This window comes from Hibiscus syriacus, unplaced genomic scaffold (genome assembly GCF_006381635.1).
Source record: "Hibiscus syriacus cultivar Baekdansim isolate YM2019G1 unplaced genomic scaffold, ASM638163v2 tig00110044_pilon, whole genome shotgun sequence".
Classification (NCBI taxonomy): domain Eukaryota; kingdom Viridiplantae; phylum Streptophyta; class Magnoliopsida; order Malvales; family Malvaceae; genus Hibiscus; species Hibiscus syriacus.
This window is the reverse complement of record NW_024062574.1, coordinates 518-15,597: the sequence shown is the minus strand read 5'-3', so window position 1 is coordinate 15,597 and position 15,080 is coordinate 518. Positions and strand designations below refer to the sequence as shown.

Genomic DNA, 15,080 nt, shown 5'->3' with positions numbered 1-15,080 from the left:
TATTTAAATAATTAATATTTTGATTAAAATGATATTAAAATATTTTATTAATATTAAATTCATTAAATAAAATTATTTTGAGTATTTATTCTTTTGAAGTGAAAAGTTCTGAAAATGATTTACGGAAAATCAGACCGTAAGTCATTTTCCAGAAAACAGAAAGTAAATTCTGTTGACCAGGAAAATGTTTTATGTTGACCAATCAGTTTTCCTCAAACCAAACACTGTAAAATGAGAAAAACATTTTACGAAAAACATTTTACGTGAAACAAACAGACCCTCAACTTCTCATCTCTTTTTATTCTTTTTTTATCTTTGTTTAATAGGTTTTGTTGTTAATTTTCAACCATCGATATTCATTATATTTTTATTTTTTATATCATATATTTGCTTTTTCTCTTTTTTAGTTTCTAATAAATTTGAATTTAAGACACGTTTTTTTCTCTATCTTTCAATATGTTTCTAATCTTCTTTATCCACCATTTGGTTTTTTTTCCTCAAGGTTAGATTTTATGTCTCATTGATTGATTAAGATGACGCTTATTTATTATCATGCCGATCTTCCTTGTTTTAAATCATCAAATTAGATTTAGATATATGGTTTGTGTTCGAAGATAGTTTTCTCACTACGTTTGACTGTGATTTGTGATTGTTAGTAGTCTTTCAGTAGTTTAATCTCCTATTATAATTTGTTTGTCGATATAGTCAAATATGTTCCTATCTATCATTTGTTCGAGTTCTTTGGATACATTTTTGATATTTTTCTTGTATGCTCATAGTATAATCTTAAATGTACATCTATCTACATAAGATAAAATAAAATAATATAACAAGCAAAAAATAAATATTTAATTTAAAATCATTTATCATAATAAAGCTAGAGTTTATATTTAAAAAATTCAAAACTCAAGTTATTTAATTTCTAGTAATTTTAAAATTCTTTAAAAAAATCATTTTATTATAGAATTAAGTAATTATATTCTAATGCCAATCAAATCAAACCATTAAAAATAAACTAGCGGTCTCCAACGGTCCTCAATATTGTGAAATTCGAGTTAATTTCCACCAATAATAACAAATTCACCTTGAAAACTATTATCTAGATGACTAGTGTGAAAACGATTGTACTAAAAATCACCCCAAGGTAGATTCTCAGGAAAGAGTGGAGGGGTCACAATAGTCCATCTTAAAACCACTCTCCTTAGACAGAACTACCAAGACAAGTAATTTTAATAGGACAATAATTAACAACAACTATACCCGATAATATCTATTAAATAGACATAAAAGAGAACACCAAAATTTAACGAGGTTCGACCAAAATTATGCCTATGTCCTCGAACACTACTAAAATAATATTTCACTAATAGAATAAATATTACAAAGAGATAAAGAGTACAAATAGCCTTTAATAGTGAAGAAGGCTTATATTTATGGGATGTTAAACTAAGGAGGAGGAGGAGGGCTCTATTTATAACAAAAGAATTTCCCCTCCTTCTTATACACAACCAATGTGGGATTTTGCCAAAAACCAACAAATCTCCACCTTGGCAAATTCCACACACATCTCTCAAAAATCCAATCTTCAGTAGTGTCTGCAAATTCATCTTTCAATTTGTAACAATATTGACCAAGTCTAAACAATGTTTAAACTTGACCGCAATTACCACTTTTGTCAACATATCAGCAGGATTCTCAGTGGTCAGAATCTTCTGGATTATGACTCCACTTTCTTCTAGAATCTCTTATACAAAGTGATATCGAACATCGATGTGCTTCATCCTTGCATGGTAAACCTGGTTCTTTGCTAAATGAATAGCACTCTGACTGTCACAATGCACTTTGATGTGCTTCTGTTCCATTCCCAATTCACCAAGCAACCCTTGAAGCCAAATTGCCTCATTCACAGCCTCTGTAATTGCCATATACTCTGCCTCTGTGGTAGACAAAGCCATTATTGACTATAAGGTGGACTTCCAACTGACTGGTGCCTTTGCAAATTAAACACATAACCAGTAGTTGATCGACGCTTGTCCAAATCACCTGCATAGTCTGAATCACAATACCCAACTACACACTGACCATCTTGTTTGTCCTGCTGAAAGACCAAACCAACATCTACGGTGTTTAGAATATATCGCATAATCCATTTCACAGCTTGCCAATGCTCCTTTCCAGGATCATGCATATACCTGCTCACAACCCCAACTGCCTGTGAAATATCGGGTCTCGTACACACCATTGCATACATCAAGCTACCAACAGCACTTGCATACGGAACCTTTGACATGTATTCTCGTTCTGCATCATCCTTAGGTGACATGGATGCATCGAGCTTGAAATGAGGAGCAAGAGGTGTACTAACTGGTTTTGACTTCTCATTCATGCCAAAACGTTTTAGTACATTCCTTAGATATTCTTTCTGAGACAAACAAAGTCTCCCCAATTTCTTATCCCTTGATATCTGCATGCCTAGAATTTTCTTCGCTTCACCAAGATCCTTCATCTCAAACTCCCTGTTCAATTGAGTCTTTAGTTTCACAATTTCTGTCTGACTCCTAGAAGCTATCAGCATATCATCAACATAAAGAAGAAGATATATATAGGATCCGTCTTGTAACTTGCGTAAATACACACAATGATCATATTTGCTTCTTGTGTACTTCTGCCCTATCATAAACTTGTCAAATCGCTTGTACCACTGCCTTGGAGATTGCTTCAAACCGTACAACGATTTTTGTAATTTGCACACCATCTTTTATTTTTCAGCAACTTTGAATCCATCTGGCTGAGTCATGTAGATTTCCTTATCCAAGTCTCCATGTAAAAATGCAGTTTTTACATCCATCTGAACTAGTTCCAAATCCAACTGCGCTACCAAAGCCAACAAAATTCTGATGGAGGAATATTTTACAACTGGAGAAAATACTTCATTATAATCAACTCCCTTCGTTTGAACGTAGCCTTTAGCCACCAATCTTGATTTGTAGCGGATGTTATTCTTGTCAGGAAATCCATCTTTCTTTGCATATACCCACTTGCACCCAATTGTCTTCTTTCCATTCGGAAGACTAGCTAGTTTCCACGTTTGATTCTTTTGAAGGGATTGCATTTCTTCATTCATGGCGATCCTCCACTTTTTATGTTCTGAACTTTGGACTGCTTCATTAAAAGTGGCAGGAACGTCATCAATTGCAATTGGTGATGCAAAAGAGACCATATCAGCATAACGAGCAGGTTGTCTAATGATCCTTTTTCCCTTTCTGAGTGCAATTGATTCATGTTGCTGTGGAGGTTCTTGGGTCTGAACCTCTTCTTCATCTGACTCTTCTTCTACCATAGGAGAGTAAACATCAGTTTCTTTACTAGCTGGGACAATTCTGCTTCCTTCAAACTCCACTTGTTTGGGAGTTCCATCTGTCTGCTCCAATTTTTCTGAAGTCACATTTCTCAACATGGTAGATTCATCAAAGGTAACATCCCTACTGAAGATTATTTTCTTTGTTTATGGATACCAAAGACAATAGCCTTTCACACCAGAGGTGATCCCCATAAAGATCGCCTTCTTTGCTCTTAGATCCAGCTTTGACTCCTTAACATGATAGTATGCAGTGGAACCAAACACATGTAAGGAATCATAATATGTAGCATGTTCTCCAAACCATTTCTCTAATGGTGTTTTACCACCAATAGCAGTCGATGGTAAGCGGTTGACAAGGTGATAATCATATACCAAAGTCTCAGCCCAAAATTCTTTGCCTAACCCAGCATTAGACAACATACACTGAACCTTCTCCACTAATGTCCGGTTCATACGCTCTGCCACCCCATTCTGTTGTGGTGTAGATCTGATAGTGAAATGCCTGACAATACATTCTTCTTCACAGACTTTCAGAAATGGATCATTTTTGTACTCTCCACCATTGTCTATACGGAGACGTTTGATTTTTCTTCTTGTTTGAGTCTCCACCATCTTTTTCCATTTAAGGAAAAATCCTAGCACCTCATCCTTTGTCTTCATTGTATACACCCAAACTCTCCGGGAAAAATCATCAACAAAGGTGACATAATAGTGTGTTCCTCCCAATGAAGTTGTCTTGGAAGGCCCCCATACATCTGAATGAACATAATCCAAAATACCTTTAGTATCATGGATTGTTATTCCAAATTTCACCCTCATCTTCTTCCCTTTGATGCAATGCTTACAAAAAGCTAATTTGCAAGCCCGAGTACCCTTCAATAATCCTTGATCTATCAACAATTTAAAGGATTTTTCACCAACATGCCCCAAGTGCATATGTCATAACCTGGTTGCTTCTGACTCCTATTCATCAGTAGAAGTTGCCACTGCTGTTGTCCCAACAATTGTACTACCCAGAAAGTAATACACATTGATTCTTTTCCGGATTCCCTTCATTATCACCAGTGCACCAGAGATAATCCTCATAATCCCATATTTTGCCCTAACTTCTAAACCTTTTGACTCTAAGGTTCCCACAGAGATAAGATTTCTCATTAAATCTGGTACATAATGGACACCTGTTAAGGTTCTGATTGATCCATCCTGATTCCTCAAGAGAATTGAACCAATCCCAAGTGTGTCAAGAGGGGAATTATTTGCTGTGTAGATAATTCCACCTTTTAGTTCTTTAAAATCAAAGAATCATTCTCTATTGGGGGTCATATGGTGGCTACAAGCTGAATCTAACAGCCATGAACTGGAACAGCTGGTTGATGGCGTAGCAGCGAATGCGAAATCTGAATCTACATCATCATACTCGACCATATTTGATTCTGAGACAGCCTTTCCCCTTTCAGGTTTGCCTTTATTCTTTAGCCTGGGACATTCTTTCTTCCAGTGCCCTTTTTCTCGACAAAAGACACATCCATCTTTGCTCAATCTGGACTTTGACTTCGATCTCAATATCCTTCCTTTATTCTGACTCTTCGAACGACCTCTAACAACAAGAGCTTCTACTTCGACACTTGTGTTTTCTTGTTTGTATTTCTTTCTCAATTCATAATTATACAAGGCAGCAGTTACTTTTTTGAGAGACACATCAACCTTCCCATGAAGTAGAGTAGTTTCAAGATACTCAAACTCATCAAGAAGTGATCCCATCAACATCAGAGCCAGATTTTGGTCTTCAAAAGTCACGTCCATATTCATTAGATCAGTCACCAGCTGATTAAAGCTAGTAATGTGATCATTCATAGTGGTACCTGGTACATAGTTGAAGCGAAACAATCTCTTTTTCATATAGAGCTTGTTCTGACCGCTTTTCTTAAAAAATTTCTCCTCTAGTGCCTTCCACAATTTACTTGCAGAAGTTTTCTTAGAAAATGCATACTTCTGCTCTCTAGAAAGATACGATCGAATAGCACCACATGTCAATCTATTGATCCTCTTCCATTCTTTCTCCTCAACATCATCTGGTTTCTCTCATTCAATAGCAATGTCTAGACCCTGCTGAAATAGGGCATCTAGAACCTCACTTGGTCACATGCCGAAATGATCGGTGCCATAAAAAATCTCCTCTGCAAATTTAACATTTGTCACAACATTTCTTGCGGATGTTTTTGTGTCGTCTGTTATTTCTGCTACAAACTCTATTTAATAGCTGTCAATGCGGAATGTCAATTATCCCAAAGAAATTTTTTCTGATGTGGAAGATCAGCCTAAGCCGCAACCACAGAGCATACTAAAATAAACCAAGAGCTCTTATACCAATTGTTGTAGAATTCGGGTTAATTTCCACCAATAATAACAAATTCACCTTGAAAACTATTATCTAGGTGACTAGTGTGAAAACGATTGTACTAAAAATGATTGTACTAAAAATCACCCTAAGATAGATTCTCAGGAAATAGTGGAGGGATCACAATAGTCCCTCTTAAAACCCACTCTCCTTAGACATAACTACCAAGACAATTAATTTTAATAAAACAATAATTAACAATAATTATACCCGATAATAAATATTAAATAGACATAAAAAACACTAAAATTTATCGAGATTCGACAAAATAATTTTCACTCCCTACTCAACCAATGTGAGATTATGTCAAAAAAAAAAAAAAACACTCATTCCACAAACGCCTACGCACTCATTTTCTGTTTTCCGTCAACCTTTTTGTTGCAAATTGAAAGGAAACTCAAGCCTCAATTCTCGCGGTTTTTTGGGTAAGCCTTTCATTTTATTTTTCAAACTCAATTTTCCATTCTTTTCTATGAAAAAAGAAAACACAAATCTTCTGAGAGGGCATATTGTTCATCTCAATCGCAATCTGCTCAGGTTTGTCTTCAACTCTGCACAATAACACATCCCCCCTCAATTTCTTATCATGTGTGGCTGACGAGAAAACGTAGAGATAAACAAACAAGACGAGAGAACTTATAGCTTATATCTCCCGTTCATCAATTTTCGAGAAAATTGGAGATTTCTTGTAATTTTTTGTTATAATGTAAATTAATGGGTGATCAATAGCTTAAGTTTTTACAGATGAAATCGTGATTTAGTGTGCGTTATAGAGAGGTGAACAAGGTCGTTAAAGCTTCGGAGCTTGGAATTGATTTCTTGCCATATTGGCAGAACCACAAATGTAGTAAAACAGAAGCAAAAAAAGAAATAAACAAGAGGAGTACTTAATGTTTAAATCTCCGGTTTGACTTTTTTTTTTGGTGTGTAAATGGAGGATAGTTCTAGTGACTTTTGTTATTGTAATGTTAATGTTATTCTTGAATAATTTTTGGTGATTAATGACTTCAAAATATTAGAATTAACTCATGTACTGCAATTGATTTTTATAGTAAGAGGTTGATGGAAATGGGTTACCTGATGGATGTAATTAAGGCTATCTAATGGTAATGGATCAAATGTCATCCCCCCCCCCCCCTTTTCCTTGGCATTTTCATCCGAAGATATTATTTGTGAACAATTCTTATTTTAAATTTCATTTTATATTTAAGTTAGAAACACTATGGACTTTCAGAATCTTGTATATTTGTTACAAATAGTAAAAACAAAAGATTTTGATCTCTTAGAACAATCACTATTATATCGAACTGGATGCTGATGGTGCAGGTTGTTTAATTTCAATGTTTCAAGTTATTATAGTCCAGAACAAAATTACTTCATGTTGTGAATTTAGAGTTGAGAGAAAATGATTAGCCATTTTCATGTCCCAATGCAAGCTTAAAGCTTCTGCTTATATACTTGGTGGTTGCAGCTTTTTGTTTTTGCAGTTTCATTGTTCCTGCTAAAATTTATCTGAAAGGTCACGTTTTACACATTTTATACCATTTGAAATTTCAGTTTTGCTTTTTTATTCTCTTAGGTTGCTTTACGGTGTATAATTTGGGATGATTTTTTTATATGAAGACATTGATTTCTTCAGGAATTATTCATATGTCTACTCCGCGAACTGTTCCACTTGTTCATTTGGAAACAACCTGTAGAACCCTTCTAGACGAACTTCAGGTATTGTGGAGCATTACACACAAAATATACCATACCATAATTCTTTTATTTCTGTTCTTCTTGGCAAGATAATTCCCAGTTCAAATATGCCTCTTCCCTATTTCTATTCTAAAAATTCGAACACTAATATAATATTTACAATCTCATGGTTCCTTAAAATAAACATTAGATCATCTGGGATGAAATCGGGGAGACAGATGTTGACAGAGATGAAATGCTGCTTGAGCTTGAACGAGAGTGCATGGAAATATACAGAAGGAAGGTAGATCAGGCAAATCTATCCAAAGCTCATATAAAAAAGACAATTGCTGATTATGAAGCCGAACTTGCTGCTATCTGTGCAGCAATGGGGGAGAGGCCAGTGCATATTTGGCAGGTCAGGAATTCATTATTTTGGTTGAAAAGATTCGGGTTAGATTGAACTATTTACTTATGTTACGGTCCAAACTTTTCAGTCAGATGTAAAAGTTGGAAGCTTGAAGGAAGAGCTCGGGAAAATTCTTCCGCAGGTGGAGGAGATGAAGAAAAGGAAGAGAGAAAGAATAAGTCATTTCATAAACGTCCTGGATCAAATACAAATTATCAGAAATGAGATAAGTAAATCCACAGAATCAGTTTCCTCGGAAACACTTATAGATGAAACTGACTTGTCCTTGATGAAGCTTGAAGAATTGCACAGAGAGCTTCATGAACTTCAGAAAGAGAAGGTCAATTTTCTTACTATTTTTCAATTCTTTGTTGTTTCCACCTAATGAAAACTCTTGCTTATCTTCCTCTTGCTCGTCTCCCTTGTGCAGAGTAATCGTCTGCAGCAGGTTCAGGACCACCTAAACATGTTGAACTCACTTTGCTCAGTGATGGGTATGGATTTCAAGCTGACAGTTGCTGAGGTCCATGCTAGTTTAGGTGACTCTGAAAAATCGAGGAGTATTAGCAATAACACAATTAAGCAGTTAAGTGCAACAATAAATAAGTTGCGGGAAGTTAAGATACAGAGGATGGACAGGGTAAAAAATGAACTTTTAATATTTTGCATACTACATAATCCTGGGCCTCTTCTATATATCTGATTGGAATGGTGTTCTTTGATCCTTTACAGCTACAAGATCTTGCAACTACCATGTTGGAGTTGTGGAATCTGATGGATACACCGATTGAAGAACAACAGAAATTTCAGGATGTTACATGTAATATAGCTGCTTCAGAGGATGAAATTACTGAACCCAACAGTCTCTCTGAGGATTTTATCAACTATGTAGGTCATACATTTTTAAAGGGGGGAGTTTAGCTGATCTTCTCTTGGTCTATAAATTTCAAAAGTAGTAGTAAGTGCTTTACTGCTGATTAACAGAGAAATAAATATGCTATACTATGCAGATTGAGGCAGAAGTTTCTCGGTTGGAAGAGTTAAAGTCGAGAAAAATGAAGGAGCTTGTCCTCAAGAAGCGATCGGAGCTAAGGAAGATCTGTAGGAAGACGCACCTGGTTCCAGACACTGGATTAGAAGATGTCATTGAAGCTATTGAGTCTGGTACATGCTAATCATATCTCATTTTCATCAGATCATTTGTTATATCATAATTCTCCACACCCCTTTTCCTCGTGTCATTCTTACATTATATATTCAGGAGTTGTTGATGATGATACCATCCTAGAACAAATTGAACTTCATATTGCAAAGGTTAAAGAGGAAGCTTTTAGCAGAAAAGAAATACTTGAAAAGATCGAGAAATGGTTGGCGGCATGTGATGAGGAGTGTTGGCTTGAGGAATATAACAGGGTGAGCGTTTCTGTCATCTCTTTGGAGTGTCTTTTTTTCTTTTTTTCTTTTTATGTCATAGGATGGTAACATTGCTTCATTATATGTTATTTGACAGGATGAAAATCGATACAATCTGGGAAAAGGAACTCATCTTGCACTCAAGCGTGCTGAGAAAGCTCGTGCCTTGGTTAATAAACTTCCAGGTATATGGCATTCCAAGATAAACTTAGGTTGAGAAATGTTGAAGTCACAGAACCAAACTTGGTTTTCTCGTTACCATTTCACATCATGCATCCCAAAATTTGAGATTTCTACCAATAAGTTCCTATTTCCTACCCATCTTTAGTAGAATTAGTTAACACGATGCTGAAACTGTTTTATGCCAATCTTTTCAGGAATGACCGAGGCATTGATTTCAAAGACCGTGGCTTGGGAAGAGGGGAGAGAGACTGAATTTTTGTATGATGGTGTGCGTGCTCTAATAACTTACCCCCTTGAATATTGTTCCGTATTTGCTTACAATTTTGGTATCTATCTGTACCCCTAGCAATAATAGACGAACACTACATCAAAACCTATATGACACAAATTATTAACACGACCCCATTCTATATTATCTAGATTCCTCTTCTTTCTATGCTCGAAGATTACGCTGCTTTACGAGAGGAAAAAGAACAACAAAGGCGCAGGTTACGGGTTAGACAACCAAACTCATTTCCCAATCACAGAGCATATGTTAATATTGTTTCACCAATGTATGAAACTAGGATATATGCCATTATGGGGCAATTGTTTCTGTTCAGGACCAGAAGAAACTTCAAGAGCAGATAATAGCGGAGCAAGAGGTACTGTACGGTTCAAAAGTATGCCCACCAAAGCAGCAGACTGCAAAAAAGTATTCCAAGCAGTCTAGCATTAGAAGAACCACCTCGGGAGGATCAATGGTTAGACCCGATTCAGTTCATACCCCAAGGACTCCCCAAATACATTCTACTAAGAAAACCGACCTTCCATTTCAAAATGACCATTTAAATCATAGGCGGGAGGATGCTATTCCAGCTTCCCCAGCTTGTAAGTTCTCCGTCCATGCTTGTTACAATCAAGAATATCTTAATTAGACTTGTCAATCCGTGTATTCATGTTGTATCCGTGTTTAAGATTAGCCACAATCTTAGCTTTCCCTGACACCAGAACAATTTTATCAACCCAAAACCGAATTATAGATTCATTTCTCGGTTTAACTCTATAACTGCTTTGTAAGGTTACATATTGTTGTAAAAAGTTTATCACAATAATATTTTGTGTTATATATATATATATATATTGATATGTTTGTATATTTGTACTGTATTTTATAATTATGTAATTGTATCATATCCAAAATTAACAGTTCTAATCTCAACTGCTTCATACAGTAACCAAGAATCAAAATTTGTACTAATTGTTGCAGTTAGGAGAGGCATGGACACTACCGACACTCCCTTTCGAAAGCACTGGTCAAATGCTGTACATGCTAATGAAGTAGAGTCGCCACTGGTTCGTAAGCCATTCTCGCCCATCTATCCATCACCAAAAAACAATATGACAAACAAGCTAGAAGATAACGGTGCACATAAAACTTTACAGAAAATGATCCCGACCGATGATCTGCCTGACAACCTGCATCGCTTGAGAATAACAACTTCTTTGGTTGACGATGAGAATCGGATGCCAAAGGCAACACATTCGATGCAGACAGACACGATGCAAGCTCCAACAACACAAAATACGAAGCCAATCAAAGGAGGTCATGAAGGGATCGAAGAGTCATTCGAAGAAAGAAGGCTTGCTTGTATGCGTTCAGATAGCCAAATAACATCGCTGATACAAGTATGATCATCTTCAAAAACCTTATTATTGCTTGAAAATTGAAATTGAATCAAGATTGATTTGATTTTCTTTTTATTCATTGTTTTATTCTCATGTTTATAACTTTGGCTGTTGTGTTGTGAATGTGGATCTGAGAGCCTGAACGTGGACGAAATGCGAGGTTGAAAAATCCCAGTATTTTCGTCAACAAGTTCATCACTCATCAGCATTATCCAGAATTAGAACATTTCAATCTACCCTTTTCAAATTACCCAATTGTAAATAAGTTATTATTTTCTCTTTTTTTTGGGTACATTTTTAAAGGTTATGGTAATTAATTTGCTTCTTTTTTGGTACATTTTTGTGCCTATATAAATCATAGAGCAATATTTATAATCCACAAACTTTGCAAGTAAGCATCATTTATCTTATCCACGTTGCTTGATGTACATATGCCATCCTCCGTTGGCAAAATTGAAAGTTTAAACTAAGGGGAAAGTTCATTCAAATCGTACAAAAATGAATTATATAGGACAAAAATAATTTCAACCAATGAAATATTAAATTAATTTTAAATACTCATAGGTCGAACTAAGGACTAATTCTAAAACTATTTTAAGTTTTACCTTAGATTCAACTCTCTTTACTTCATTTAAATTATTCACTTTAATTTAAGAATATTTATCAATTTAAATTAATATTTTTATTTCAAATTAATAACTAAATTTAGTTTTAAGATAAAAAATGATTTTTATATATTTCTATGATCCAAAATTGATATCTGAATTCATTCTTCTATCACATGTTTTGAACTTTTGATATATAAATTTGATATTTTCATACATGTTATCAACAAATCTAATAAAAATATAAAATTTGATGATAGAAGTCGATTTGTAAAGTTTGGATATCAATTTGAACCAAAATTGTTAAGACAATGTGTTTGTCAAGTGAATTGGACAGTGTTTAATTCGTGATCGTTAAAAAAATTATTGCTCGATTCATGCTCATTAAACCCATTGCTCGTTAAGTTTGTTAATCGCCTCGTTATTCATCTCGTTGCTCGTTAAGCTCACCAAAATTTTTTATCTTATTTTTTTAACCATAAGTAAAATTTACTAATACTATATAGTGTTTAATATGAAAATAAATTGATAAATTTAACAAAAAAAATTATCAAAAAAGTGTATGAAACAAATTGAAAGTTTAAACTCTAAAATAACAATCCACAAATATATTAAAATAATAATTAAGATTTAAGTTTTGGGTGTCGTAAAAATAATAATTATTAGTTAATAAGTTAATATTTTTTTATTTATTAAAAAATTAATAGATTCATCAATTATCATCTATTATTAAATTAATAATTTTTTAATAAAATAAAATTTTGATATAACTAGTAAAATATTATAAAAATAAAATTAACGAGATGTTTTTGAACTTATCGAGTCGAGTTGGACTTTGATCGACTCAGTTTGTTAAAGGTACGAGTCGAACTTAAGTTTGGTAGAGTCAATAAAATTCAAGGTTTTACCAAATTTTTACAGAATCAAGTTTGAGCTGGTCACGAGTTGCTTAACTCATAATTCCTAATTAAGACTTTATTGTTGACGTGTTGTAGAATACAGGGCCTATGAAAGGTTGGATCTTGTAATAAAGCCCTAAATTATTATCAAACTTCAGCCCAATAGTTAAAGCTTAAGGTTTGCATGTAAAATGAAAACCATAAGCACAGAACATATAAAACCAATAAAATGAAGCTCAGGTTGCTCCTAGTTGCCGACTGCCTTACACCAAACAGTAGCGGGGAAAAAAGACAAGTCTCACCGCCGCCGCCGCCGCCATGGGTCGTATATTTCTCCTCCTTCTCCTTTATTCTATCTCTCTGTGTATATACACATTTTAGTTGTTTACATTGTAAGCATTTTTCCCAATGTTGCAGTAAGGGTATTTCTGCCTCAGCTCTGCCTTATAAGAGAACCCCACCAAGCTGGCTCAAGATCTCTTCTCAAGATGTTAGTAATTGAACCTTCCTCACATTCCTTGCTGATTGAAATGCCATTAAATTTTTTGTTTCTGTTATGACTGAATGTTAATGTGCACAGGTTGAGGAAAACATTTGCAAGTTCGCAAAGAAAGGCTTGACCCCATCTCAGTTTGGTGTCATTCTTCGTGATTCTCATGGTATTGCTCATGTTAAAAGCGTTACTGGAAGCAAGATCTTGCGTATCCTTAAGGGCCACGGTATTATATTCTTCTTTTCTATGTTCTTATGATTTACTCATATTTTTGTTTCGAATGATTATACATTTCATTTTGAACCAATTAGAATTGCAAGAGAATGTTAAAGAATGCTGATTTGTTTGCTTTAAAGAGACTAGAAAGTTCTTGTTTTGTTTTATTAAAAAAGAGTTTAAATTTTGTGTTTCTTCTTTTCACAATTAGCCATTTTTTGGTTTAATTTGCTTTCCTGTCTACAGTATAAGGACTTATGCAGTAGTTAAGTTTAACCCAAATATTCTTCTGTGCTATGAGTGAAATATTGGGTTGCTATTAAATTATTGTTTTAATAGGTCTTGCCCCTGAAATTCCTGAGGATTTGTATCACCTCATCAAGAAGGCCGTTGCCATCCGCAAGCATCTGGAGAGAAACAGGAAGGACAAGGATTCCAAGTTCAGGCTGATCCTTGTTGAGAGTAGGATTCACAGGTCCGCCCGATACTAAAAGAAAACAAAGAAGCTTCCTCCTGTCTGGAAATAGTCTGTGTATTAATGTCCGATATAGTGATTTCTTCAACTATTGTGCATTTTTTGTTCACTGTTAATTGTCTAATTAATCTTTTCTAGATCAATCTGAGTTTTTTCCCTATTAATGTCTACTTGGTAAACTAGGATTGTATCTTCTATTCCTTTATACATGTTATTTTTAGCTTGGATGTGTGATTCAGTATGTTATGATGTTGCAAGGGTTGAACTTAAGTGCTATCACTAGTATAATTCTATTGATATGTGAATCTCTTAACCTAGATTGCACGGAATGAGTTCCTTTTCAGTTAATGATTTCATGCGTTGTCACGTGTTAATATAAGTAAAGCCTTAGCATTAGGTCATATGGAACATGTTAATTTGTCCTACATTTGATTCAATTGTTTTCTTTGTGCATCCCCTAGAGGCTTTATGTTGCAATGTTGCTTCAACTTCTTGGTTTTACAGTGAATCTACAACTGCCAGCACTCTTGTTGCTTAAGCAGCATTTGGGGTCGTGCAATTTCTGGCTCATCTGTGTCGGGTGTGGATGCTTCGATGGAGATTAGATTGTGTTTTCATGTTCTAGTGGAGATATAAGACTTTTATTTATAGCTGTTAAAAATTTTATTTTGTTTGAAAGGAGAGTTGGGTACTTGTTAGCCTTTTGATTCTAGTTGCTTTCATTTTTGTCCATTGGTGCCGTATGTGACATTTGAAGCAAGAAACCATTACAAGTTATGAAACCTAAAGTGCATCCTTTCCTACATTATAATGTAAAATGAGTTTAGCCCTTCATCTCTGACCTCTTATCGTATAATTTGTGTATATATAGGACAATGAAGTACCATATAAGTGGATATATAGGAATCTATATGGGACGATGAAGTACCATATAAGTGGATATATGGTAAATGTTTTGAGCCACAAATGGTATGATCTATTTCTAATATAGAAAGATCTAGAGAGAAATTAAACCGGGTAAATATACGTTCTCATAACATCAAAAACTATTCCTTAACTTCATTATTAAATCATGGAAAAATAAGTAACGCTGTTATGCAATTCCTTCAGATCTGTCTTTTTCAGTCCCCCAAGTTCCATTTGCTATGGACCTTATTGTTGATAGTTTGCTTTCATTCTCCAAATCAAGCACAATATAAATATATATAATGTAGACTTATTTATTGTTTATCCAGACTTTTGAGCAGCATACGTATGAACACACTTGTGCTTGCAGGTTA

The 15,080-nt window shown here is 34.7% G+C and overlaps 1 protein-coding gene and 1 long non-coding RNA gene across 2 annotated transcripts; both read left to right on the top strand.

Annotated features, from left to right (window-relative positions):
* Positions 1-7,389: 7,389 nt before the first annotated feature.
* Positions 7,390-11,244, top strand: LOC120213597 (65-kDa microtubule-associated protein 9-like). The gene is made up of 12 exons (XM_039211698.1): positions 7,390-7,481; positions 7,651-7,857; positions 7,937-8,188; positions 8,279-8,488; positions 8,581-8,736; positions 8,859-9,012; positions 9,110-9,261; positions 9,359-9,446; positions 9,639-9,712; positions 9,865-9,939; positions 10,047-10,314; positions 10,694-11,244. Exons 1-12 carry the CDS (start codon positions 7,410-7,412, stop codon positions 11,116-11,118), a joined length of 2,133 nt encoding a protein of 710 aa, XP_039067629.1. The 5' UTR covers positions 7,390-7,409; the 3' UTR covers positions 11,119-11,244.
* Positions 11,245-13,810: 2,566 nt separating this feature from the next.
* Positions 13,811-14,588, top strand: LOC120213591. The gene is made up of 2 exons (XR_005524805.1): positions 13,811-13,851; positions 14,305-14,588. It is a non-coding gene; the product is annotated as an uncharacterized LOC120213591 (long non-coding RNA).
* The last annotated feature ends 492 nt before the right edge of the window (positions 14,589-15,080 follow it).